The sequence below is a fragment of the Crotalus tigris genome, unplaced genomic scaffold (assembly GCF_016545835.1).
Source record: "Crotalus tigris isolate CLP2741 ecotype Arizona unplaced genomic scaffold, ASM1654583v1 scf7180000017744.3724543626:3957646, whole genome shotgun sequence".
Lineage (NCBI taxonomy): Eukaryota > Metazoa > Chordata > Lepidosauria > Squamata > Viperidae > Crotalus > Crotalus tigris.
Window position 1 is genome coordinate 2,043,578 of NW_024096611.1, and position 24,435 is coordinate 2,068,012.

General features: G+C 36.7%; 1 protein-coding gene across 6 annotated transcripts in view; it reads left to right on the forward strand.

Annotated features, from left to right (window-relative positions):
• The window catches only part of FAR1 (fatty acyl-CoA reductase 1), an 83,963-nt gene that overhangs the window by 52,363 nt on the left and 7,165 nt on the right, over positions 1 to 24,435 (forward strand). For 3 of the 6 annotated variants that reach the window (XM_039340365.1, XM_039340366.1, XM_039340367.1), the window contains exons 2-9: positions 3,152 to 3,346; positions 9,337 to 9,512; positions 10,310 to 10,489; positions 13,636 to 13,813; positions 15,370 to 15,414; positions 15,510 to 15,637; positions 17,742 to 17,809; positions 19,331 to 19,502. In XM_039340365.1, the coding sequence (XP_039196299.1) occupies positions 3,152 to 3,346; positions 9,337 to 9,512; positions 10,310 to 10,489; positions 13,636 to 13,813; positions 15,370 to 15,414; positions 15,510 to 15,637; positions 17,742 to 17,809; positions 19,331 to 19,502 (1,142 nt within the window). Of the gene's footprint in view, positions 1 to 3,151; positions 3,347 to 9,336; positions 9,513 to 10,309; positions 10,490 to 13,635; positions 13,814 to 15,369; positions 15,415 to 15,509; positions 15,638 to 17,741; positions 17,810 to 19,330; positions 19,503 to 19,769; positions 19,942 to 24,435 lie in introns of those variants that run through there. The other 3 variants (XM_039340362.1, XM_039340363.1, XM_039340364.1) reach the window with 3 other exon arrangements.

The following is a 24,435-nucleotide window of genomic DNA, read 5'->3' on the forward strand; positions in this document are numbered from 1 at the left end:
TATGTCGTCGCTTACCGTGCCTAGAATCTTGGAATATTTGATGGACAGGGTCGACAAAAGCCTCTCTCCAAATACCCTCAAAAGGCAGGTAGTGGCCCTAGCCACGGTGCTCTCATGCGACGATTCTTCTTCTCTGGCCCATCACCCAATGGTTTGTTCCTTCATTAAGGGGGTGATCAACACAAAGCCACCCACAATCCATAGGTACCCCTCTTGGGATCTTTCATGCGTACTCCAAGCTGTTACCAGATCACCGTTCGAGCCTCTTAAGTCTTGTGACTTGAGGCTCTTGTCAATGAAAGTAGCTTTTCTGGTGGCAATGACTTCAGCCAGACGCATATCCGAGCTAGCAGCACTCTGTCAGGGAGGATCTGTGCATTTTTCGTACTGATTGTGTGACCCTTAGGCTGGATCCATCATTTATTCCCAAGGTAAACACATTATTTCATCGCTCCCAGGATATTATTCTGCTGAGCTTTTGTTCTAGACCGTCTCATGCTCTAGAACATCAGTGGCATACCTTGGATGTGCGCAGAGCACTGCACCTTTACATAAAGCGGACTTCTGCCTTCCGTAAATTGGAAGCGCTTTTCATTTCTTTCCAGCCTTCTTCCATGGGACAAAAGGTCTCATCGACCACCATTGGAAGGTGGATAAAGGCCTGTATCGCTAAGGCATACCAATCCTAGTCCTTATCCATCCCTAACCATACCACTGCTCATTCCACCTGCAGTGCTGCGACTTCAGCAGCCTGGGCGACTCAAGCGCCTATTGAGGAGATTTGTCGGGCGGCGACCTGGTCATCGCCCTCTCCGTTTATATGACATTACAAACTTGATAAATTTGCTTCTGCTGACACTTCTTTTGGCCGCAGGTGTTACAAAGAGTAGTATCGTCTGGTGGACCACATGCCCTGACTGTTTCCCCCCCATAGGGACAGAGCAGGCTTTGGTATGTCCCAATCTGTGGATTATCCATCCTCATGCTGGAGAAGGGGCATTGTCTTACCTGAACGCCTTTTCTCAGCATGATGATGGATAATCCACTCCCACCCTTTAGTGACTGTCAGATCCTGTGTCAGGGGTCAGGGAACCAATGCGTCGGATTTTGTCTGCTGCTTCGCCTTCGTCGGAACTGGGGCAGCATGGCCCAGCGGGAGGTGTGGCTAACTCTCAGACTTAGTCCATTGGACAGAAGGGACTTCAAGAAACCCAATCCGTGGTTTATCCATCATCATGCTGAGAAAAGGCGTTCAGGTAAGACAACGCCTCTTTTGTTAAGAACTTTTGTTCCGAGCTTAGGTCTCACCAGATTCTCGGTTGTGTCTATCGCTGTTAATATTTCTTAATAGTTCATCCTCTTGACTAATATATTTTGTCAGGAAGTTCTTACCGTCATTGGCTCTTAGGTTTTCCTCTCCTTTGCTGTATTCTCCTGCTGCTTTAAAGTTTTATCTCTGAGCAAGACATTTATAAAACCCTGTATCTTGGTAGTGGGCTGTAAGAGAGGTGCAGCAATGTAAAAAAGAGAGATTCCTGTGCTATGCTTCTCCCACTTCATCTCTGCAAAACAAAAAGCTACTGTACTTCCAAATGTAAGGATGGCACTTAGATTCTTACGTTTACATTTACAAAAGGGGATGGAAGAGTTTAACAGCCTACAACAAAGGTATGAAGGAGCAAGCAGCAAGAAAGGCAAATCACTGAGACTGAAAAAAACAGTGGATGAAGGAAAAGGCAAGGGGAATGAAATGGTGATAACCTACAGGTAGACCTCGACTTACAACAGTTCATTAGTCGTTCAAAGTTACAGCACCAAAAAAAGGTGGCTTATGACTGTTTTTCACACTTAGGTCCATTGCAGCATTCACATGATCAAAATTCAGGTGCTTGACAACTGATCACTTTTTGCAACCTTCTGACAAGCAGAGTCAATGGGGAAGTCAGATTTATTTAACTGTGTTCCTAACTTAGCAACTACAGTGATTCACTTAACAACTGTAGCAAGAAAGGTTGCAAAATGGGGCAAAACTCAAGTGAGTTTAGACAAAACTCAGTCAGCAACAGAAATGTTGGGCTCAATTGTCATAAGTTGAGGACTATCTGTACACTGTTGAAAACTAAGGAAATGAATTGGCAAGGTATTTGGGGGGGGGGAGAAGATAAATTACAGTGAAAAGAAAGATAAGACAAGGGAAAAAGCCCATTTAGAATAAGTGGGTCTTGGGTGGGAAAAAAAAAAACTGCTACTTGTTGAATAGACTTAGTTTAATTTCAGAGAAAAGGTTCAGTTGCTATACTGAAAAGAAATAGAAAGCAAATCCATTGCCTTTTATCCATTGCTTTACTTACTTGAGGAGTATAGCCATTTCCTTACTACACAAAGCTTTTACCTATAAGCAGATTGTGGTTGCTTTGAAACTATTTTTTCTTTTCTTTTCTTTTTTTTTTTAAAGAAAATTGCATTAGTACTTTATCCAGAAGGTCTCAGTATGTCTCCAGTTACCATGAGGCTTATATATCTGAAACAACACAAATGCATATTTGCCAATGTAGCAAGACAATTTTGAGTGATTGTCTTGTCCAAATTGATGATGGATCAAATGGGATTAGTTATTTTCTATCATCGAGTCCAATTTTAAGCATTAAGCGACATCCATTAATGCTAGATGATGGGTAAAAAAGCCAGGTTTTTTTTTGATTAGTCATCATTTTGGATGATATCTTAAGGCAACTTTGCCAGCAATTATACGTTAAGTATTCTTTTTACATTTTTTAATGGTTGGTGGGGTGGTTTTTTTGTTGTTGTTTTTGCTTATTTCCTCTTGTATTTCTTAATTTAATTTCAGTATTTTATGCAATGCCTGTTCCAGATAATAGGTAATAATTCTAAGGGTTGTTATTTTAATTTACATTTATACATTTACAGGTTAGGCTTTCCCATTATATATATATGTACATAATCTTCGTACTATTTGAATATAAAGAAAATAAAAGACAGAAAGTCTGGTTTTCTTTCACTTACATTGGGGAGAATTTTATACATTGTAGTAATGAAATTTGATATCTAATCCTGTGAAAACTGAGCACATAAAATAAAATTGACCGACAGCATGGATGCAGGCCATAACTTACTATTAAATTCTCTTCAGATCATAATGGTATCTATCCCAGAATACTATGAAGGCAAGAATATTCTCCTCACTGGTGCTACCGGTTTCATGGGAAAAGTTCTTCTAGAAAAGCTACTACGATCCTGTCCAAAGATAAAGGCAATATATGTTTTGGTGAGATATAAAGCAGGAAAGACATCTCAAGAAAGAGTAGAAGAAATGATCAAGTGCAAGGTATGATTTCAGAAAACATGTTTATTAAAATGTTATAGGATTTTTGAAGTGTGTTTTGATTAAAAATAAGAGAATACACATGTTGGAGTAATGTTTTACTACATGACTATATAGTACTCATTTTTTATCATTTTTTACCTACAGAAGTAGCAAGAAACCTCTGGTTTGAGTTTAGAGGCTATTTTGCTTTCTTGCCAAAAACCTTTGTCATTCTTGAATGTCAAACATTTCTTTTTAAACTACTGGTGTCAGACCATTAGCACATTCTGGTGGAGAAGAGGCAACTAAATAATTCGCTCCTGCACAAAAATATTCATGAAAATCTGAAAACAAAAGGACATGTTGAAGGTGGAAAGACAGAGACAAGTGATCAAAGAAGAATACATATAGGTGCCCTGAAAAATGTCAGGAAGTTGAAGTTCAGAATGAGTTGAGTTTGGCATATGAAGAAGAATAAAATATTTATGTCTTCAAATAAATGGAGAAACAATATAAGAGGTATTTAGTAGTTATAGCAAAAAAATACAAAGAAAAGATAGAAGTACTCTTCTCTTATATTGACTTACATATTAACGAGGATATGTGTTATACCAGGCTAGAAGAGATTTGACAACCATTAGTCTAAAATAGTATAGGATTTCTTGCTTGAGCAGAAGGTTCGACTAGAAGACCTCCAAGTCCCTTCTAAGTTTGTTATTCTGTTAAATGTAAAATACTGATTGAAGAAGTATGATTTGAACTTGAGAATATAATAATGTGGATTCCTACTGACTTTACGTGAGATTAGACTTTCAGAAATATTGTATAATAGTGAAGAAACTTGTTGAATCTCTCCATTTGAGAAGTCTGGTGAAGTACTAAATGACAGGTAGAGAATGTTTGTCTATTGCTCCCATCCCCACCCCCCAAAAGAAGAAGGAAAAGAAGAAAGAAAGATCCAGGGAATTCAGATCAATCTGACATAACTTGGGAAGATTATAAAATCTTGAAATGCACCTTGAAAATAATAGAGCTATTACAGAAATCAGCATGGTTTTCTCAAAAACCAGTCTTACCAAACTAATCTTAGCTCATTAGTAGAATATATAAATGTTATTCATGTAATGTACTTTACTTTAGCAAAGGATTTAACAAAGTAAGCCACAACATTCTGTTTATCAAGATAGTTAAATTTGGGCTGGCTAATATACCTAATATATTAGCTGGCTTGAAATGATACTGAAATAATGCTTATCAATGACTTTTCATTGGTCTAAAATGAATTGAGCATCACAGGAGTCCAGATACAATAATTTTCAAATTTGTTATTAATAATTTGAATCTACCCCAAATTAAGGTTTATGGGGTCGTAAAAAGGGATTTGAGTGAAAAAGTGGAGAAACATTTTATAAAATTTGCCAGTGGTACAAAATTTTATTTGTCTATATTCAACAAAATTTGGAGTGATCTTGATAAGATATTAAAGAATTGAACTAAAAATTCAATTTCTAATCACCTCTAGATGAGATGGGTGATACACAAAATCAAATAAATACATTAATTTAATTAATCGAGACACGATCCAATTTCAAACAACAAACAATTGAGACACCATCCAATTTTAAACAATTTTCTGTTACAGTACAACAGAAAAAATAAAATACAATCAGTTCAAAAACAAACCAGCAAAAAACAAATAAGAAAGCAAATAAAAACCAAGAAGATGAATCCAACCATAAAATTCACAAGGAGATCCAACCATCCTAGCCCAAAGCCTAAAAAAGATTATCAAGACTATGAGGGTAGAAGCCGCCCATATTCCAGGGCAACTTCATTCCAGAGGGCAAGTGCTGCAGCAGGGAAAGTATCTCTCTTGTATCTCAAAAGATGACACTATTTAATAGAAGAGGCCTAAAGTATGCCGATCTACCACAAGGGTGCAACTGATAGCTCAGATGAAAGTGTGCAAAGGCCTTTAGTCACAGCTTAGCTCATTGAGCAGGAGCTAGGAGTTCAAGGCTATCTCCAGATTGCAGATAATCCTTCAGTGGTAAAAGACAACCCTACCCTATGTCAAAGTTGGAATCTCCCTGGATCTAGCTGGCCTTAATAACATCCATTTAGTTTTGATATTGGGATGAAAATGTATCCACACAGCTTCTAAGTACTTGGCTTGGCCTAAATTGGATGTTGTAGCATTCTCTCTGTGTTTATGCACAATGCATGCCTTCAAGTCAGTTTTGTTTCCTGGGCACGTCCCTGTTGGTAAAATTTTGGGAAGTGATCTGCCATTGCATTCTTCTTAGGACTGAGGGAGTGACTGGCTCAAGGTTACCCATCTGTCTTGTGTCTAAAGCAGTACTAGAACTCACACTTTCTAGCCTGGTGCCTTAATTAGTATACATCATACTGATGATTCTGAATGCCAAAGTGGTGAATAACAGATAGCAGTTTCATATAGATCTTGAATAGGAGGGAGAGAACATTGAACCTTGAGATACTCCATAAAAGAGGGCCCAACAGAATGATCTCTTCTGCCTTCCCCAGTACCAACTGGAACTAACCTCAAAAGAAGATAGACAACTACCAGAAAATTCTTTTCCCAATTCTCAAACCCCAGAGCCTATCCAGAAGGATATTATAGTTAACACTATTGAAAACTAGCAACACACCAAGAAGCACAAGGATGAGTGTATCACCTCCATCTAGGCTATGCAACAGGGCAACTAAGGCTGTCTCTGTACTGAAAACTGACTGAAACTGAACAAGATATTCTGCTTTCTCCAGACTTCTCAGCAACTGCAGACTGACATTTTCAACAAGGGAAGATTGGAGATGGGATGATAGTTATTTAGCAGCATTGGGTCTGAGGATGACCTCTTGAGAAGGGGGCATACCGCTGTCCCTTTTGAGGATGTAGGCACTATCCCCTCTCTCAGTGATGGAATACTCATTGATACTCATCTCAGATCACACAATAAGAGTACATCTCTGCTGTGGGATAGGGCCCATTTTACACCAGCTAGTCAGAAGGCAGTAGACTGATTGTAATATTCTTTACCATCTGATCATGTTGCAATTGCTCTGAGACAAAAAACAGATCCAATGTCCAGATGCTGGTATGTGTCTGACCATTGATGACTTGGGACAGTTCCATGGTTGCCATGGAGGCCACAAACTCCTGTACTGCTTCAGATTAAATGTCATCAGGTGGCAGATTGAAATCCCTGAACACCAACAGCCTTTGCAACTCTATTGGCAACCCAGCAAAAGAATTTAGCAGTGGAGGCAGTGATGCTGCTGGGCAGCTGGGAGGCTGGTACCCTAGCAACATCTCAATTGTTCCCTAGAGTTCAACCTCAACCAGAACACCTCAACATATGGTTAACTGTGGAACAGAACCTCTAAGACCACATAAAGATTTGTAAATGACTAAAGCCACACCTCCTCTCCCCTTTCCCTTTAATCTCAACTGACGCTAAACCTGAACTCAGAAGGTTCCAAGAGGGGGGCGGTTAGTTTTTAGTGAGAGACACCAGGCCAATAAAGTGAGAAACACTATTACATACTGTCCTGGTCTTCAAAAGTAGTATCTGAAACCTAGGACCATCAAGCATCTGATAGCCCAGTCACGGTGGGTACACTGAGGGTTTGCACACCAGGATCACTTTCAAAAAGCTCTTGGTGTCCTTGAGTGCAGCCTGCCCCTGAGTTCCTACCATACTTCCATTTGCCCATTGGCCTCCCATCTTTCACTTCTTTTTCCCAGGCTAAGTACATAATCTCACATCAACTGATCCTACATGTACTGAACTCATTGTTCCCAATAAACTAACTGGCACTATAGGGAACCCACCACCCTTTGGCCACACCTACCCAAGCACTCGATGGAAACTGGAGGCAAGCCCCTTCAGTGAAAGAGTAAATTTCCCCTCCCACCAAAATGAGAGTGATGACACCCCCAGAGATAAAGAAAGCTAGGGAAACCACACACCCCTGAGTTTCAGGCAAAGTCCCAGTGGCACAGATCCGGAGCTCATTTAGGGAGTCAAAAAGCAGAACCATCAACATCCCCCAAGTTGTAAGCGGGGGCCCCAAGACCAATATAGCATCTCTTAACTCAGTGCTCATTGCTTTCCCCAACAGCCTGCAGCTTCCTCCTAGGCCCTGGGTGACAAGGGGAGGGCTAGAATACAGGTGAAATATGCCCATGTCAGCCAAATAAATATGCTCAACTGGCACTTGGGTGAGATAAAAAAAATGTTAAAATTTTTATTATTACTTTAATTCAATGCTGTAACTGGTTTATGGGTTAAAGCTAGGCAGACACATCCCTGGCCAGGGCTTCCACCTACGCATCTAGCAAGTTCTATGAGTCTAGCACAGGGGTAGGCAACCCAAAACACTTAAAGAGCCACTTGGACCCGTTTCCCACCAAAAACAAAACACTGGGAGCCGCAAAACCCTTTTGATATCTAAAATGAAGATAACACTGCATATATCCTTTTTTACCTTTATTATAGGTGTGTGTGTGTGTTTCTGTGTGTATCTGTGTGTGTATATATATGTATATGTGTATATATACACACACACACACACACATACACAGGTAAAAAAAGGATATATGCAGTGTTATCTTCATTTTAGATGTCAAAAGGGTCTCTCTCTCTCTCTCTCTCTGTCTCTCTCTCCCTCCCTCTCTATCTGCCCTTGGTCTGCCACTCCTCTTCCCCCGCTCTCTTTCTTTCTCTCTCTTTCCTCTCTCTCTCTCCCTCCCTCTCTCTTTCTCTCTCTCTCTTTCTCCCCCCCCCTCCTATCTGTTGCTCACCTGGCAAGCTTCAAGCTGTTGTCCAACAAGCAACCTCGTCTCTTTTATGACTCATGGACTTCAACTCCCAGAATTCCTGAGTCAGCCTAGCTGGGCTAGCTAGCTCTCTCTTGCCCTTCCTGCTTCCTGCAGAGACTCAGCAAAGGGAGGAGCTCCGCCCAGTAAGCTTTTCAGCTCCTCGGAGAATACTGTGAGTGCACTCTCTTTTACACATACACACAGACACACACACACACAAAAACACAAACACACAGAGAGAGAGAGAGAGAGAGAGAGAGAAGCAGGGAAGCGCAATTGCCTCTCTCTGTCTCTGTCTCTCTCTGCAAAGGCAGAGGAGGCTGGGAGCCACATGGGAAGGCTCAAAGAGCTGCATGCGGCTCCGGAGCCGCAGGTTGCCGACCTGTGGTCTAGCACAGTGGTTCTCAACCTTTTTAATGCCGCGACCCCCAACCGGTTGTAAGTCGAGGACTACTCAACCGGTCGTAAGTCGAGGACTACTCAACTGGTGCAGCACCGTTTGCAAAATGGGACTTTTGGCGGGTTCAGCAGGGCAGAGACAGCCTGGACAATTCATATTGGCTTTTAAAAGCCAATAGAATTAGATTCTATTCAAGAGAGTCTATTCTATTGGCTTTCAAAAGCCAATAGAATAAAAGGGAGTAGCACAGCTAAGGAAAGGGAGAAAAAAATGGCGACCCCCGTGAAATGGTCGTTCGACCCCAAATGGGGTCCCGACCCACAGGTTGAGAACCACTGCTCTAGCAGAAGCTAAAGCAATAGACTTGCTCTTGGAAGGGCAATATTGCCTTCTCAAACAATATCATTGGCGAAACCTTGATAGGCTAATGGAAATTCCAATTAGCTTGGATTCAATTTCGACTTGATTTATCCCATGCAAAGGCTTACACTCTTGAGACATTTAGCAAGATGTTGATGTTGCATACTGCCAGCAGTCTATAACAAGGTAACATCAATGTATTAATGATACTGTATGTAATTATTACTGGAATACTGAATGTTACAGAATCCGTCCTTATGAAATGTACATATCAAAACTCTTGCCTGGAATATGGGATATGTTGCTTAAATGTAAATAATATGCCCATCATAGATTAGTGTTGAGAATTGTATGAGCACTCTATTTTTGTCTTGTTTAATGTCTCGTCCTGCTTCTTTTTTATAGCTTTTTGATAGATTACGAGATGAGCAACCAGAATTCAAACAGAAAATTGTTCCAGTTGCCAGTGATCTTACAGAAGTAGAAATGGCCCTTAGTGAGGAAGACAAGAAGAGTATTCTAAATTATGTTAATATTATATTTCATTGTGCTGCTACTGTACGATTCAATGAAATCCTACGGTGAGTATGTTTTATTAAAACTAACACAGTTTCTAATATTTTTAGTGTAAAGTCTTGATTTTGTAAACTTTTAAAGAGAAAAAATATTACTTTGTCAAGCCTTAATGTCTTGGCTCTGAGTAAGAATGAATGTATTAATTTATATTTACTACATAGGTAATCTTCACTTACCAATCACATTTGGGACCAGCAATTCCATCACTAAGAGATGCAGTCATAAAGTGCAAAAACACATGACCATATAAGTGACTTATGAATGCAGTTGCTCTAGTCAAGTTGTGTTTGTTACGCAAATCATCAATTTAAGTGCAAAATTGCATGAGCATAACTTGTGACTTCCTGCTGGTTTCCCTGTTGACTTGTCGGCAGCTGTCTATGAAAGTTGCAAATGGTGACCAAAAGATGCTGCAACCATTGTAAATGTATGTTGGTTGTCAAGTACCTGAATTGCAATCATATGACCAGTGATCTGCAATAGCCAAACTTTGAGGACCAATCATAACTCTCCTTGTTCAGCACTGTCATAACTTTAAATGGTTGCTGACAAATGGTCACTAAGGGGACTACCTGTACATTTTACTGTTTCTAAGACTTTAAAATATACTTGCTTAATTGACAATTGAATTAAAGAGTATGACAATTTGTAATTTGAAATTTAAGTTTGTCTCAGAAAAATGATTGAATTCTCTATTATTTTACATGCTTTGTTTTTACACTAGGCATTTTCTTTCTTGGGCTGCTGTTCATGGCACAAAGACTAGCTCTTATGGGTTTTTTTTTTTTTTTTACTTCAACAGGGATGCTGTTCAACTCAATGTCATTGCAACACAACAGCTTCTCCTCTTGGCTCAGAAAATGAAGAATCTAGATGTGTTTGTCCATGTTTCAACAGCATTTGCATACTGCAATCGAAAACACATTGAGGAAGTTGTTTATCCACCTCCTGTTGATCCTAAGAAATTAATAGATTCCTTAGAGTATGTATTCTTTAATATTTTTCCTTTTCTATTTTTTCTTTTGAGAATATTAGGAGATGATGATTAAGAGTTGCATTTTAATTTAAGACCATTTTTGGTTTGAATTAACTCCCAATATAATTGCCTGGTACTTTCACTAATATTTTACAATGACCTTGCATATTTAGATATAAGGGGGTTAGATCCTAGCTTTGTTAGAAAAGGTTCTTTGGGGTTTGAAGCACTTTTGATCAGCAGATCATTTCATCAGGTGAAAAGGCAAAATATATTTTTTGTAGATTTTCCATTTCAAACCTTATACAAGTAGTCTTTGACTAACAACCATTTGTTTGATGACTATTCAGAATTACCATGACACTGAAAAAAGTGATTTATGACTAGTTCTCACACTTAACCATTGCAGCTTCCCCATAGTCATGTGATCAGAATTTGGGCACTTGGTAGCCAGTGTATAAGATAGGATAGGATAAGATAAGATAAGATAAGATAAGATAAGATGATAAGATAAAGATAAAAAGATAACCTTTATTGTCATTTTTTTTAACTGTGGGCACAATGGCACACAAACCATAATAAAATTTAGTTGCCCGCTCTCAAAGTGAAACACATACATGACACACATCTAAACATACTATGTACAACATATGTATAGACCCACACTACTACATATACATAGCAAATAAATATTAAATATTGTCCATCTTGAATATATAACGGAAGGAGGAAGCTTGAGAGTTCACAAGGTTAATGCTGTATGGAATGAAACTATGACTGAATCTGGATGTTCTGCTACGGATACCATGAAGCCTCCTCCCAGAAGGTAACAAGGAAAACAGGTCGTGAAGAGGATGTGTAGTGTCCCAGATGATCTTACGGACCCTGCTCAAGCAGCGCTTCTGTGCTATGTCCTGGATGGGAGGGAGGGAGCTGCCAATGATTTTTTTGGCCATCCTCACCACTCTCTGCACTGCCTTCCTGTCTGAAGCAGTGAGGCTTCCAAACCAGACTGTGATGCTATATGACAGGATGCTCTCGATTGTCCCCCTGTAGAAAGTGGTCAGGACAGGGGAAGGAAGATGTGCTTTTCTCATGCGATGCAGAAAATGCAGGCACTGCTGTGCCCACTTCACCAGTTTCTCACTGTTGAGCAACCAAGCCAGCCTACTCGTTAGCTGCACACCCAGGAATTTGATGCTGGTAACCATCTCCACAGGTGAATCATTAATGCACAGAGAAGTGTGGCTGTGCCAGCCTTTTCTGAAATCAACAGTGATCTCTTTGGTTTTTTCAGTATTTAAAACTAGGCTGTTTTCCTTACACTAGTTCACCAACCCCTCAACCTCCTTGCAGTAAGCTTCCACCTTGTCATCATGAATAAGGTCCACTATTGTATCATCTGCGAACATATAATTATATTATCATATAATTATGATGTTTGCAGTGTTCTGGGATCATGTGATCATCATTTGCAACTTTCCCTCCTGACTTCTGACAAACCGAGCCAGTAGGTGAAGCCAGATTTGCTTAATGACTGCATGGTTCACCAAAGAACTACAGTGATTCACTTAACAACCATGGCAAAAAAAAGGTTGTAAAATCAGGAGAAACTCACTTACCAACTATCTTGCTTAGCAATGGAAATGTATTCACTTATTTGTTAATAAATGAAGGGCTACCCAATTGTGTTCATAAGTCGAGGACTACTGTACCCTCTGAAAGTCTGCTCCAGTATATTGGTTTGTATAAAATACAAAACTGCTGCTGGAAATTTCAGAGGGAGGAGAAGATTGGCAAAGGTCACATTTTTCTTTTCTGCTCGTCTAGAGTGAAATTCTGGATCTAACCAAAGTTTGTTTTTCTGGTTTTCAGTTAGAAATTTTGGTGGTAAATTGCATTATAATGTTAATAAATACACTCTTCTTGAGGTGTGATAACTGTTTAGTTAGAATGAACAAGCTGTGTACTTTTGTGTGTATATGTAGGGGTGTAAGTCTATACATATATTGTATATAGTATGTATATGTTTGTAGGTCTTTGTATATGTTGTATATAGAATGTTTAGGTGTGTGTCGTGTATTTGTTCACTTTGAGAGCGGGCAACTAAATTTCATTTTTGATGTGTGTCGTTGTGCCCATAGTAAAAAATGACAATAAAGGTTATCTTATCTTTTAAATTTGGAAGGTCTTAATGAAATTAAGCTTTTTAGCTGTTCCTTTTAGTATGACCTTTCCCCTATCTAGCCCCATTTGCTATTCTCTAAGTCTGAAGTTCAGGCATAACTTCATTGTGACTTATTGAAATAAATGGAAGTGAGTTAACATGATTACATTTTTCAGGTTGGTTTCAGTAGATTTGAAGAACACCTAAGGCTGCAATTCTGTGTATTTAGGTGTAAACTTGTAAAGTTCATCAGACTTTAATTTGAGTAGAACTTTTAGAATTGCAATCTTAATACAGACTCAGTTCACTATTAATGATTTAAACCAGGGGTCTTCAAACTTGGCAATTTTAAGACTTGTGGACTTCAACTCCCAGAATTCCTCATCCATCATGGCTGGCTGAGGAATTCTGGCAGTTGAAAACCACAAGTCTTAAAGTTGCCAAGTTTGAAAACCCCTGATTTAAAGAGTGGTATAAGAAATTAGGTTTTCCTTCCATGAAATTATTACTAATTGCAGCTACTAATTTACTTTTTTGATGCTAATTTTCATCATATTTAAATGAAACTAAAAACCAATGCCTTGAAAATGACAACTCTTACGATTAAAATAACTTGATTAAGCCTCTTACAGTAAAATATGTTCTTTCAAATTGATTTTCTAGTGTAGAGGGTAAGGAGACATGTTTAACTATTTGTTATAAGTGGACCTGGTGTTAGATTTTTAGCAAAATGCTTTTATCTTTGAAGTGCTTTAGCCCTGAAATAATAAAAAAAGGTAGCTTAATTTAATTGGTAGGAAATGGTATTGGGCTTTGTGTTGGGGTTTTATCCTTGTAAAATGCTTGGAGTTACTGAGAGTGAGTTGGGCAGCCATATAAAATTTCTAAATAAATAAGAAAGTTGTTACAAGATATATATTATGCTTGTTGGACACTTGAAAGCGGTGATACTTTATATATTAACATATTATATTTTATTTCTCAGGTGGATGGATGACAGTCTAGTAAATGTTATTACACCAAAATTAATTGGAGATAGACCCAATACCTACACATATACAAAAGCCTTAGCAGAATACATTGTACAGCAGGAAGGTACAAAATTAAATATTGCCATTGTGAGGCCATCAATTGTGGGTGCCAGCTGGAAGGAGCCTTTCCCTGTAAGTCAGTGTTTATTATTTTTTCTTTGTCAATATTTTGTAATTAGTATCTATTGTTGAACTTTGAGCTATCTTTATTGTTCAGACATTGGAAAGAGTTATGTGAAAAGTTGGATGTAAGCTGACCTGCCTCTGCTTTCTGCCTTTAATTTCTTCTCAATTATATTACAAAAGCAAGGATTGGTTAACATATAATTACTAATAATTACATTGTTGAACAGGATATTTCAGAAATACTAGCATTATATTTTAATCTACCGCTACCACCATGTTGCAGTTGTTCCTTTGGAGCACCTTGTTAAAACAGCTCTTGAAAAAACATTCCTACTTTCTTGATATGTATGTGAAAGTAATTACAGAGCCTTTTGCATTCATAGCATATTAGCACTAATAGTATCAGTTTAAGCAGGTACTAATTCAAATCCTTAAATTTTAGTATCTGCTCATTTTATCATAATGAGAACTAAGCAGAATATTTCCTTGTTCTAAGACCTATTTTTGTTGATGAAGTAATTCAAAATTTGACAATTCCTTTGATATATAATTCCAGTAATTCATGCTTCTGAAATGTCACAACTGTATTAAACTCATGCAGATGAGTATTTTTAAGCAGTGGATATATTGACTTGCAAAGTAAACCAGGATTCTTGATATTTCGGTTATACCACGAATGTATCAGTTCTTGGAGCGTGCCTTGTTCCTGGTTGGTTCTTCCATTATAAGTAACTAAACTGGAAATAGTTCTATTAATGAAGTTTTCAGGTTATATTAAGGTATGGTTTATGTTACCATCAGTTATTGTCTAGGTTTGTACAATATATTAAGCCAAAAAGTGATATATTTGTATATTGTTCAAACTCTGAATTCCAACTTTATCCTCAAACTGTGTTAATTCTTAGATTGAAAACATGAGAGAGGGTTGGGAGGGACAGATTAGGATCCCTATTTAAACGGAATGCTAAAAAAGACAATTTCTATTTTGTTGAGTTACTCATGCTAGCTTCAAGAGCCAAGTTGGGGTAAAAGTTCATTTATAAGATCTTCCAAAATCCCAGTTTACCATTATGTCTGATCACAGATGTAATATATGAGGCTTTGGGGAGTAGAGGGAGAAGAAGATACCTATTGATAAAGCAGTTAGTGCAGCTTTCATGTCTAATAAGATTTTTTATCTGTTGGATCAAAAACTGCTCTATAAACATAGCTATGCTAAAGAATCATTATTTCTTAAGCCTTTTGAAAATGGATGTTTGTTTATTTAGCAAACTCATATAGCTGCCGCAATGCACAAACAGTGACTTTGGGCAGCATACAGCAATTCAATAAAACAATAAATATTTTAAAACAAGTACATGTTGGTATTCATAACTAACATTTGTCATTTCTTATCTACACATTTCTCTTCTAAAAAAGCACATTCTTTAACCATACGGAATGTTTCAGGTATGAATGTAATATAATATTAGATATTCAGACATTTGATTAAAATGTAGTTTTATTAAAACACAATACACAATACAAAATATTTCATTGTTCATTATGTTATTTCTCAACAGGGATGGATTGATAACTTTAATGGACCTAGTGGCCTTTTTATTGCTGTAAGTAACAGTTAAATGAAGGGTTTTTTTTCTCTTAAAAACTGAATTTATTTGAAATGGCTTTTTTAATGTGTATTTTTTTTTTTTATTTTAAGGCAGGAAAAGGAATTCTTAGAACAATGCGAGCCTCAAATAATGCAGTTGCCGATCTTATTCCTGTAGATGTAGTCATCAATGCAACAATAGCTGCTGCTTGGTATTCAGGAGTTAATAGGTATAACAGGTGACAATTCTTTTTACATAGGATAAGCAATAGTTATATAACATTAAATTATAAGCTTAAATTTCCCCAAATATTGATGTTATTTGTGTTTTTTCTTTACACCCATTAGGCTCCTTCAACTTATACATAGGTCTAGGCTTTAATAACAAGTGCAGTTCCGCCTAGTTCATCTGAGTTACTCAACACATCCACTATCCTCAGCCTGAAATTTATCACTGATTTCTGAGGTCATGAATTGACCTATAATGCAAGATCAGGGAGTGTATGATCTTTCATTGTTCTGAACATAAGTGATTGTTCAGATATGCTTGAGTTTTTGACAGCACTCTTTCTCTGAAGATATTTGCAAACCTTTATTTGTTATTTATGAGATATATGGGCTGTCCCAGTCTGTTACAGCTTATAGAATACAGATAGTTCTCGACTTATTCATTTAGCAACTGTTTGAAATTACCGTGGCACTGAAAAAAAGGGACTTATGATCAGTCCTTGTACTTAGCGAGCATTGCAGCATCTCCAGGGTCACATGATCAAACCTTAGGTGCTTGGCAACCAGCATGTATCTATGATGTTTGCAATATCCTGGAGTCGTATGATTTCCATTTGTAAGCTTCCCAGCCAGCTTTCAGCAAAGCAAAATCAATGGGGAAAGCCAGATTTGCTTAACGACCACATAATTTAGTTAGCAACAACAGTGAATTATTTAACAACTGTGGCAAAAAAGTAGGAAAATTGGTCATGTCCCACTTAACAGTCACCTTGCTTACCAATGGAAATTCTGGTCCCAATTGTGGCTGTAAATCAAAGTCTACCTGTACATTAATAAAGATGCACTAAAAGAATTATATCATCAAGACAGACGTTCTGGAAAAGAAACGGCAATGATCTAAAAGCCGGAAAATAAAATATCGAATATGGTGTACAGCAGGGGTCCCCAACCTGTGGGCCAGGGCCCACTACCGGGCTGTGGGCTTTTGACTACAGGGCCGCATGAGTGGCTGGCCAGTGTGCATATTTGCAGAATCCCACTCGCATGAATGTTGCCATGAGCGTAGGAGTTTGCAGCCCAACTTGCGCGAGCAATGGGTGTTTGTACATGCGCATGCATTCATCCCACCACAAAACCATCCCTTTTTTTCCCTCCTCCCCCCTGCTCTGGGCCGCCAACCCTGAAAGGTTGGCAAACTCTGGTGTACAGAACTTAAAATGCCAAAAGGCAGCAGGTAATGTCAAATGCTGGTACAAATATCAGCATTAGGAATCCATTTTTTTCAGAACATGCTATATGTTAACTTTCTTTAGAGGATTTCAGCTGTTTAATATAGCAAGACATGGTCTTGCAATATCTGAATATATTGTTCCAGATTTAAGGATGGTACTGCATTCTAGATCCTGACTATTTCAAATAAAATGTGCATGTTTTGTTGACAGCAGAATAATCTGATTTCAGAAAAATCTTGATTTACTTTAGTTCTGGCCAAACATTCTGTTTGTTTTGCACACCCTGGCCAAGTTCTTTTTTAACATACACACGGCATTTTCTTTAATTGAAATGAACGGAAGAGGTTTAAGTAGTCAGTGTAAATCCTGTAAAACTGGCAAAATTTGCAGCAAGTTTGAGAATATGCTGACAAATATGAGTTGAAAACCACAGCCTCCTTATAAGCTTGGCAACTTTAAGACTTGTGGACTTCAACTCCAGAATTCCTCAGCCAGCTTTGCTGGCTGTGGAATTCTGGGAGTTGAAGTCCACAAGTCTTAAAGTTGTTAAGGTTGAGGACTCCTGTTATAAGTCCTATTTTTTTTTAATTAAAAAACCCAGAGGCATGTATTTTCTGTAGTTCTCCCCCCCCCTTGCCTTTCTAAAAAGATGGCTATGCATCAACATTTCTATTCTGCCTTTCCTTGAGGATCCTAATCCCACTGAATTATTTTGTAAATGTAATGTTAACTGACTGTTTGGCTGCTGCTTTATATTTCTGTTGCTCTACTTTTTATAATTATTCAGCCAGTTTTCTGCTGTTCTGCTTCTCTTTGTTTTTGACTATGCCTAAATTGTTTTATACTGATGATATAGGAAAAAATATAATCTTTTTTTTTTCAGGCCAAGAAATATTATGGTATACAACTGTACAACGGGTGGCACTAATCCCTTTCATTGGGGTGAAGTTGGTAGGCCTCTTTTTTTTCCTCTCATAATTAGTTCATTTTAAAAATAGCTTATAAAGATAGCCATGATCAAGTTAGACTCAGTTGGAATCACTTTTAAAAATAGCAGTGATTCTCCTTAATTCTGCTATATTTTCCCTTCTATCTGGATACATCTGAAGGACTTTTTTTTTTGTTTTTGCTCTTTCGCTGAATAGATGATCCAGTTTGAAGTTCATCTTTAAAAATGTATACAACTGAACCAAGTTATATTCTCATTAATTTGTTATGTATATTTTAAACTATACTCAATCGAATAGAACACTTTAGGAGTGAAAAACTTCAGTATTTGATCTGAATTACATCAATGTGGGTAAATCACATAGCTGCATGTTTAGTAGGAAATACAAGGTTACACAAGCTTTATTTGCCTGTGTACACACTGCACTTTCAGAGGTGTAGTAAAAATAGCCTTAAACGTCTATAAAACTAAGCAAATTTGCATATTGTATAAAAGTCACAGAACCTCATTTTTCTGATAGAAATGCACTGATACAAACCAGTTTTTTGGAACAGTGTTCACGTATCTGTGGCTTTACTTAGCATTTGAATTATGATGTATGGCTGTATATGGCTGTATAGCATTTCTGATTAGGACATATTACCAAACAATACTAAAACACAAGAAATGTGTTTTGAAACTGCATAGTATTTGCTGATGTCCCTTACATATCAGGAAGCTGAGAAAAAAAAGTCAGATTTTACTTCTGTCCCATTAGCTCATATGGTGCCGCTGTATTATGCTGAAATTTATACTATCGCTGACATCTGATCCCATCATCCAATATTTGAGATTTAGCCCACTGTTTTAGTTTCTAAACTTTTCAGATTCCATGTGGTATATTGATTTTGTATTTCCCAGAAGTCATTTGAAACTTAAGAAATTGTCTAATCTAGGCATTAGCTTAGAGGTAATCTCTTATTTACAGTTCTTTGGTTAGATTTTATGGGTGGAAAAAGGAAAGCTTGTATTTTTTTCAATTATTTCTTTAGAAAAAAAAATTGGCTGACTTACTAATAAAGGTTAAGGTAGAGGAAGCACCAGCTCAGATCTTTAAAAAAATAATCTATTTTATGTAGTGAGTTTGTTAATATTTACTTGAATTTATTATACAATATATCTTAATTTTGAAATGTTGCTTTAATGTAACATGCCTGAGTGTTGTATGATTATGTAAATTATAGGAAGGTAAGCCTATGAAACTCTATTCTCATTTATTCACACAGATTTAATAAGTAAGAAAGAGAAAAGGGGAGAAAAATTAAAAAGTGATGCTTAGGTATGCAAACAAGTCCAATGAGAAAGTTTTGTAATTTTACAGTCTAATTGAATAAAATGCTTTCACTTTGTTAGTTAATGAAGTATGTATAGAAAATAATGTGGTTTAAATCAATGGGAATAGTACTATCTGTTGTGATGTCCATGGAAGTCCAGTACATTTACATGGTTATTATCAAAGCTGTTACACAACTTTTCTTTCTTAGAATACCATGTAATATCCACTTTCAAGAGGAATCCTCTCGAACAGGCCTTCAGACGGCCCAATGTAAATCTAACATCCAATCACCTTTTATATCACTACTGGATTGCTGTAAGCCATAAGGCCCCAGCATTCCTGTATGATATCTACCTCAGGATTACAGGAAGAAACCCAAGGTAATGGTGACTAGCTCTACTTTGTGTTCCTCTGGTTTTTTACAACCCATGCTTAACACAATTAACACTTTTTTTTTCTTTTTCGTAATTATGGTTGAATGGAATGTTAAATCCATGGAAGTGTTCGACTCCAAGTCTGCTGTTTTCCGGCAACAGTGAAAATGGGGTAGTATGGAGTAGTTAACCCATTAGGATGTCTAGAGATGATTGGATTTATTCTTTGAACAAGAGCTACTCAGAACATTTTGACCCTTATTTTTCCTACAGAATGTTACCTAAATTTGATATTCAAGAGGAATCCTTTAGAACAAGCAATCAGGCGTCCCAATCTTAAAATCCAGTCCAACCCCTTTATTCATCATTATTGGACTACAGTCGGTCACATACTTCCTGCGTTCTTATACGATGTTGTTCTCAGGTTGACAGGTCAGAAACCGTGGTAAGAAAGAAAGGGCTAATTTTTTGCTAAAAGTGATGGAAGCTTGGTGGCAGTTTAGATCAATGGCATGAGCTTTTTATCCTAGATTTACTAATGAGGAACCAACAATAACAGTAAAAGAGCTGGAAATTTTGGGGACTTAGTGGCTGGTTGACATTTGCTTTATTAGAGTCATCGGTCCATGTCATGCAATTACTATGTTCTTCAAATCATCCTACTCTAGCACTGTTATTGAAAATTATAAGCTAAAATGAATGGGGAGGGAAAGGGGATAGAAATACTAAAACTATGGTACACATGGTTTTTTTAATGGATTATTTAGATAACTTAGGACATATTTTATATCACCATCATTTGGCTTATAATTCTTTTGGCTTAGGAGTTTTTTAAAGCGGGCAAATGTATACTTTTACTGCTCAAATCTGCATATTTTTTCTCTATCTTAACATTTAAAAATGGCAACTTTTTCAAGCTTTCTTTTGCAGAATTGTTGCTCAAACTGCACAGCCTCCACCCCCAAAAGTGAAGGAACAGAAGATATATTGTTACATTATTTCAGTAGTTTAGTATTTGAAGAGGAGAAGGAAACTATATATCTATATCTGTAAATATAAATACACATAAACACACACGTACAAAGTCAAAGATTGTAGGTATGTGTATGTGTGCGTGTGTGTGTATAATTTATATACCTATGAGAAAATGAATATGTCTTTGACTTTGGAAACTTTATTATTTCTCTTACAGCATTAACATACTGTTCCAAGAGTTAGAAATAATTTTAGCAGACACAGCTCTTACTTTTTTGTCATAACAATTTGGGCAATAGCTTTCATTTGTACATGGGAAAATATTATTCAATTGCAAGCAAAGGCAATTGAATAATATTTTCCCATGTCCATACACAGCAATTTTACTCTTCAGAACAACTTTCCCATGAAGGATACTGAGCATCGGTTAGTATCATTGTTGTCATTTTAGTAGTCTTCTCTACATTCCTAGAAGAAAGTTCTCGAGTGGAGAACATTTTTTCCATTCCCAGAAGCTCTTCTCTCTCTTCCTGTCCCCTCAGAAACTCTATTCTCTCTTTCCCTCCCCTCAGCTATTGTGTAATATAACTTTCAGATATAACTCACATTTTAATATACTGTATTTGAATTTTGTAAAACATGCTTTAGTAGGTTACATCACCTGAATGACTTTGTTTTGGTTTGGAATCTAAGCAGGGGTTAGGCCAGATTACTTCTTTAATAGGAGACCACCAGGAAATGGCAGGAGCTGTAGGTGGTTGAAAAGTAATATGCCAAACGACTATGCCTGAAAAACTACTTCCATAGTGTTAACACGAAAAATACATGGATGTGCTTATATTAAGTTGAGGTCATTTTAAATCCTTGATTTTTATCATGGGAAAGGTGGATTTGGGATTAAAATGATTTTTAAAAAAATGTTTCCTACCAGCGAAGCTTGTATTTCCTAAACATGTTTGCATACTAACTGGTTGATACATCTGTTAAAAACATACCACTGTGAACTGATAATTTATCCCACAAACTCTGCATACTCTGCCTGCAGAGAAAATTAGATTCCTATTTAATGATGAACACATGTACTTATAAAATGGTTTGTTTCTGATCTTGTTTACACTAGAATCCCATCAAACCAGTGGTTCTCAACCTGTGGGTCGGGACCCCATTTGGGGTCGAATGACCATTTCACGGGGGTCGCCAAACCACATTGTCCGCCATTTTTTTCCCTTTTCCCTAGCTGTCCTACTCCCTCTTATTGGTGGCCACACCCACTTGGGAGTCACCACAACATGGGGAACTATATTATGGGGTCACGGCATTAGAAAGGTTGAGAACCACTGCATCAAACAAAGGAAAAGTGATTCATTGTATAAAGTAGACAGTATCTGCCTTTCAGAATGTCTTCTGATGTAAAATTAGTTTTCAGTGAGCTGAAATGTAATGATTTTCTATGAGATAAAAAGATTTTATTTTAAAATTTAGCACATTTTGGAACTGAGTACCATGGAATCAGAAAACGAGATCACCATCTCTCCAGAACATTATGATCATATAGCATTATTGGTGGTAGTCCTCATATCTGTATTTGTACATTTTAGGAGGAATGAGAAAGTGGTTTGAAGTAATCCATTTCCTGCTGAAATGGTTTAATAAAACAGTCTAATGATTTGTAATAATAACAATCTACAAGTCAGGTAGAATATGTACACCCAAGTTAGTTAATAAGCTTCAACCATAATTTATACTTTAATATCAAAGTATGTTTCAAATAGGCCATAACATGAAAAAGTATTTCCTTTGAGATTGTGTTTTAACGTGTAATTAGAGATCCAAGAAGGAGACAGTTTCTGCTTCTATTATTTATGAAAGATGCTGAATTAGTTTATCTTAACATTTATCACAGTAAAATAAAAGGCTGGAGAAACATTACGAATATATTTTTAGTTGCCTGCTAAATGGGATAAAAGCAATCTGTGGTACTCCCAATGTTGCTTAATTATAATTATAATTCTTAGCATCCCAGACAAGCCAGGTCAGTATGAAAATATTTGGCATTTTAGCTCAGCAATATTTGTAGCAGGCTGTTGCCTGACTACCTCTCTTAAGAAACCATCAAATTTATGACCACAATACCTTAGTAACTCCCCGGTCCTGTTTAGGAAAGCTATGTTTGTGGCTTTTGATTAAATTTAGTTAAAGTGCTTGCTTAATTGTTCACACACATGGCATATTGTGTAATTTTGTCAAGCATTGGGATATTTCACATGGTACATTTTCATTTCTTTGCTGGCAAAGAAATCCAGTGTAATTTTCTATAATGAAAAGTGGGACTAGATTATTTTTTAGCCTAGCAGTGGTTTCCTCTGGCAATTTTCAGGCTTTTAGCTATTTGAGGTTGTTATTGTTGACAAAGTTGTATATGAGACAAAATGAGGTTTTGCATGTTACAGTATGATTTTTGAAAAATAAAACAAGTTGAGCATAGAAATGTAGGGTATAGAAAAATCAAAGACCAGATCCATAATTGTATTAAACTTGCAATACAATTTCTCTGCAGTATCAAATAACTTTATGTTGTTATGCTATCTAATACTGGAAAGGAGGGGATTATAAAGAAGAAGTACAATCCATTAAAATTCATCTTGTTCTGTGTTGATCATAAACAACATGTAGAAGCTTCCCTTTAGCAAAAATCCTCCAGATATCAAATAGCATTAGAAAAGATTATTTTATTTACATAATTTTTGTCTTTTAATCAGACGTAGTATTTAGCCATTAATAATAATAAGATAGGAATCAGTGTAACACAGTCAAAAACTGAAAAAAAAAATAGAATGCAACCGTAAAAATATGAAGAAACCCATATAGGAAAAATACACTACTTTAATGTACTATATTAATAGAGAGCTCCTTGCCAAAGTAAGGAGTTTTAAAGGTTAGAAGCATCCACAGAGAATTTTCTAATGTTATTCTCCCAACAACTCTGAGGATCAAAATAAAAATAATTCTCAATTACTTTAAATCCTAAGCATCTTAAAGAGGGAAAGTATTTTGTTCCAAATAATCTGATTCCAAATAATATACTGTAGGGTTTGTAAGTTAATATCAGTGGCTTCAGGAATAACCTGCTATTATAATTAGTCCCAATCTATAGCCTGGGTGCAGCACCTTGTATCAGCTGAGATATCAAAATATGGTTCTACCTGGAACAAATTGTAATAATGGGATGGAACTAAGGTATTAAATGTTATGAATGTTAAATACTATATGAAAGGTCATTGTGACCTGTCTTTATTTTACAAACTTTTGTGAAGGAACACCAAAGAATTCTGGAATTCTTTGCAAGAGTAGCAATGTATGGAAGTTCAGTCAAACTGAATTTTTTCCTGATTAAGAAATTTGTTTCATTAATAAAGGTTTTCCATTTTGGGATGCAAAAGGCTGAATATATTCTATGGTGTCTTTCAGTTTTTGCAGGATTGTGATTAAGTTTGAGAGATTTGAGTGTTTTCTGGGTTGTCTAATTGTATTATGTAATTCATCTGTCTGACAAAAATAATATATAACAACTCAGACACTAATAATTCTACAAGATCTGCAACATTGGAATATTCATGCAAATGTACAGTGGTTCTTAAGCAGAAAAACTCTGTGAGGAGCATTCCTCGAAGAAAGGCTGTTTGTGAGTGTTTTCAGCTCATGAAAATTGTACTACTTAAGTATAAACAATGATATCTACAAAATGTTCTAAATCATTAGGAAATGGTTTTGCTGTTAGAATAATATGTTTCAGAGAAGAAAATATTTAATAGATTCATGTGAGTAGAAGATGAACAGATGCCTTTTTGACTTAAGTCCCTTATATTATTGCTTGGCAATTACAGCTTAATATGCTTAATATAATCATTTATTGCCATAAAACAAATGTTTTATTGATATAGTTGCTAGCTTTTGTATAATAGAT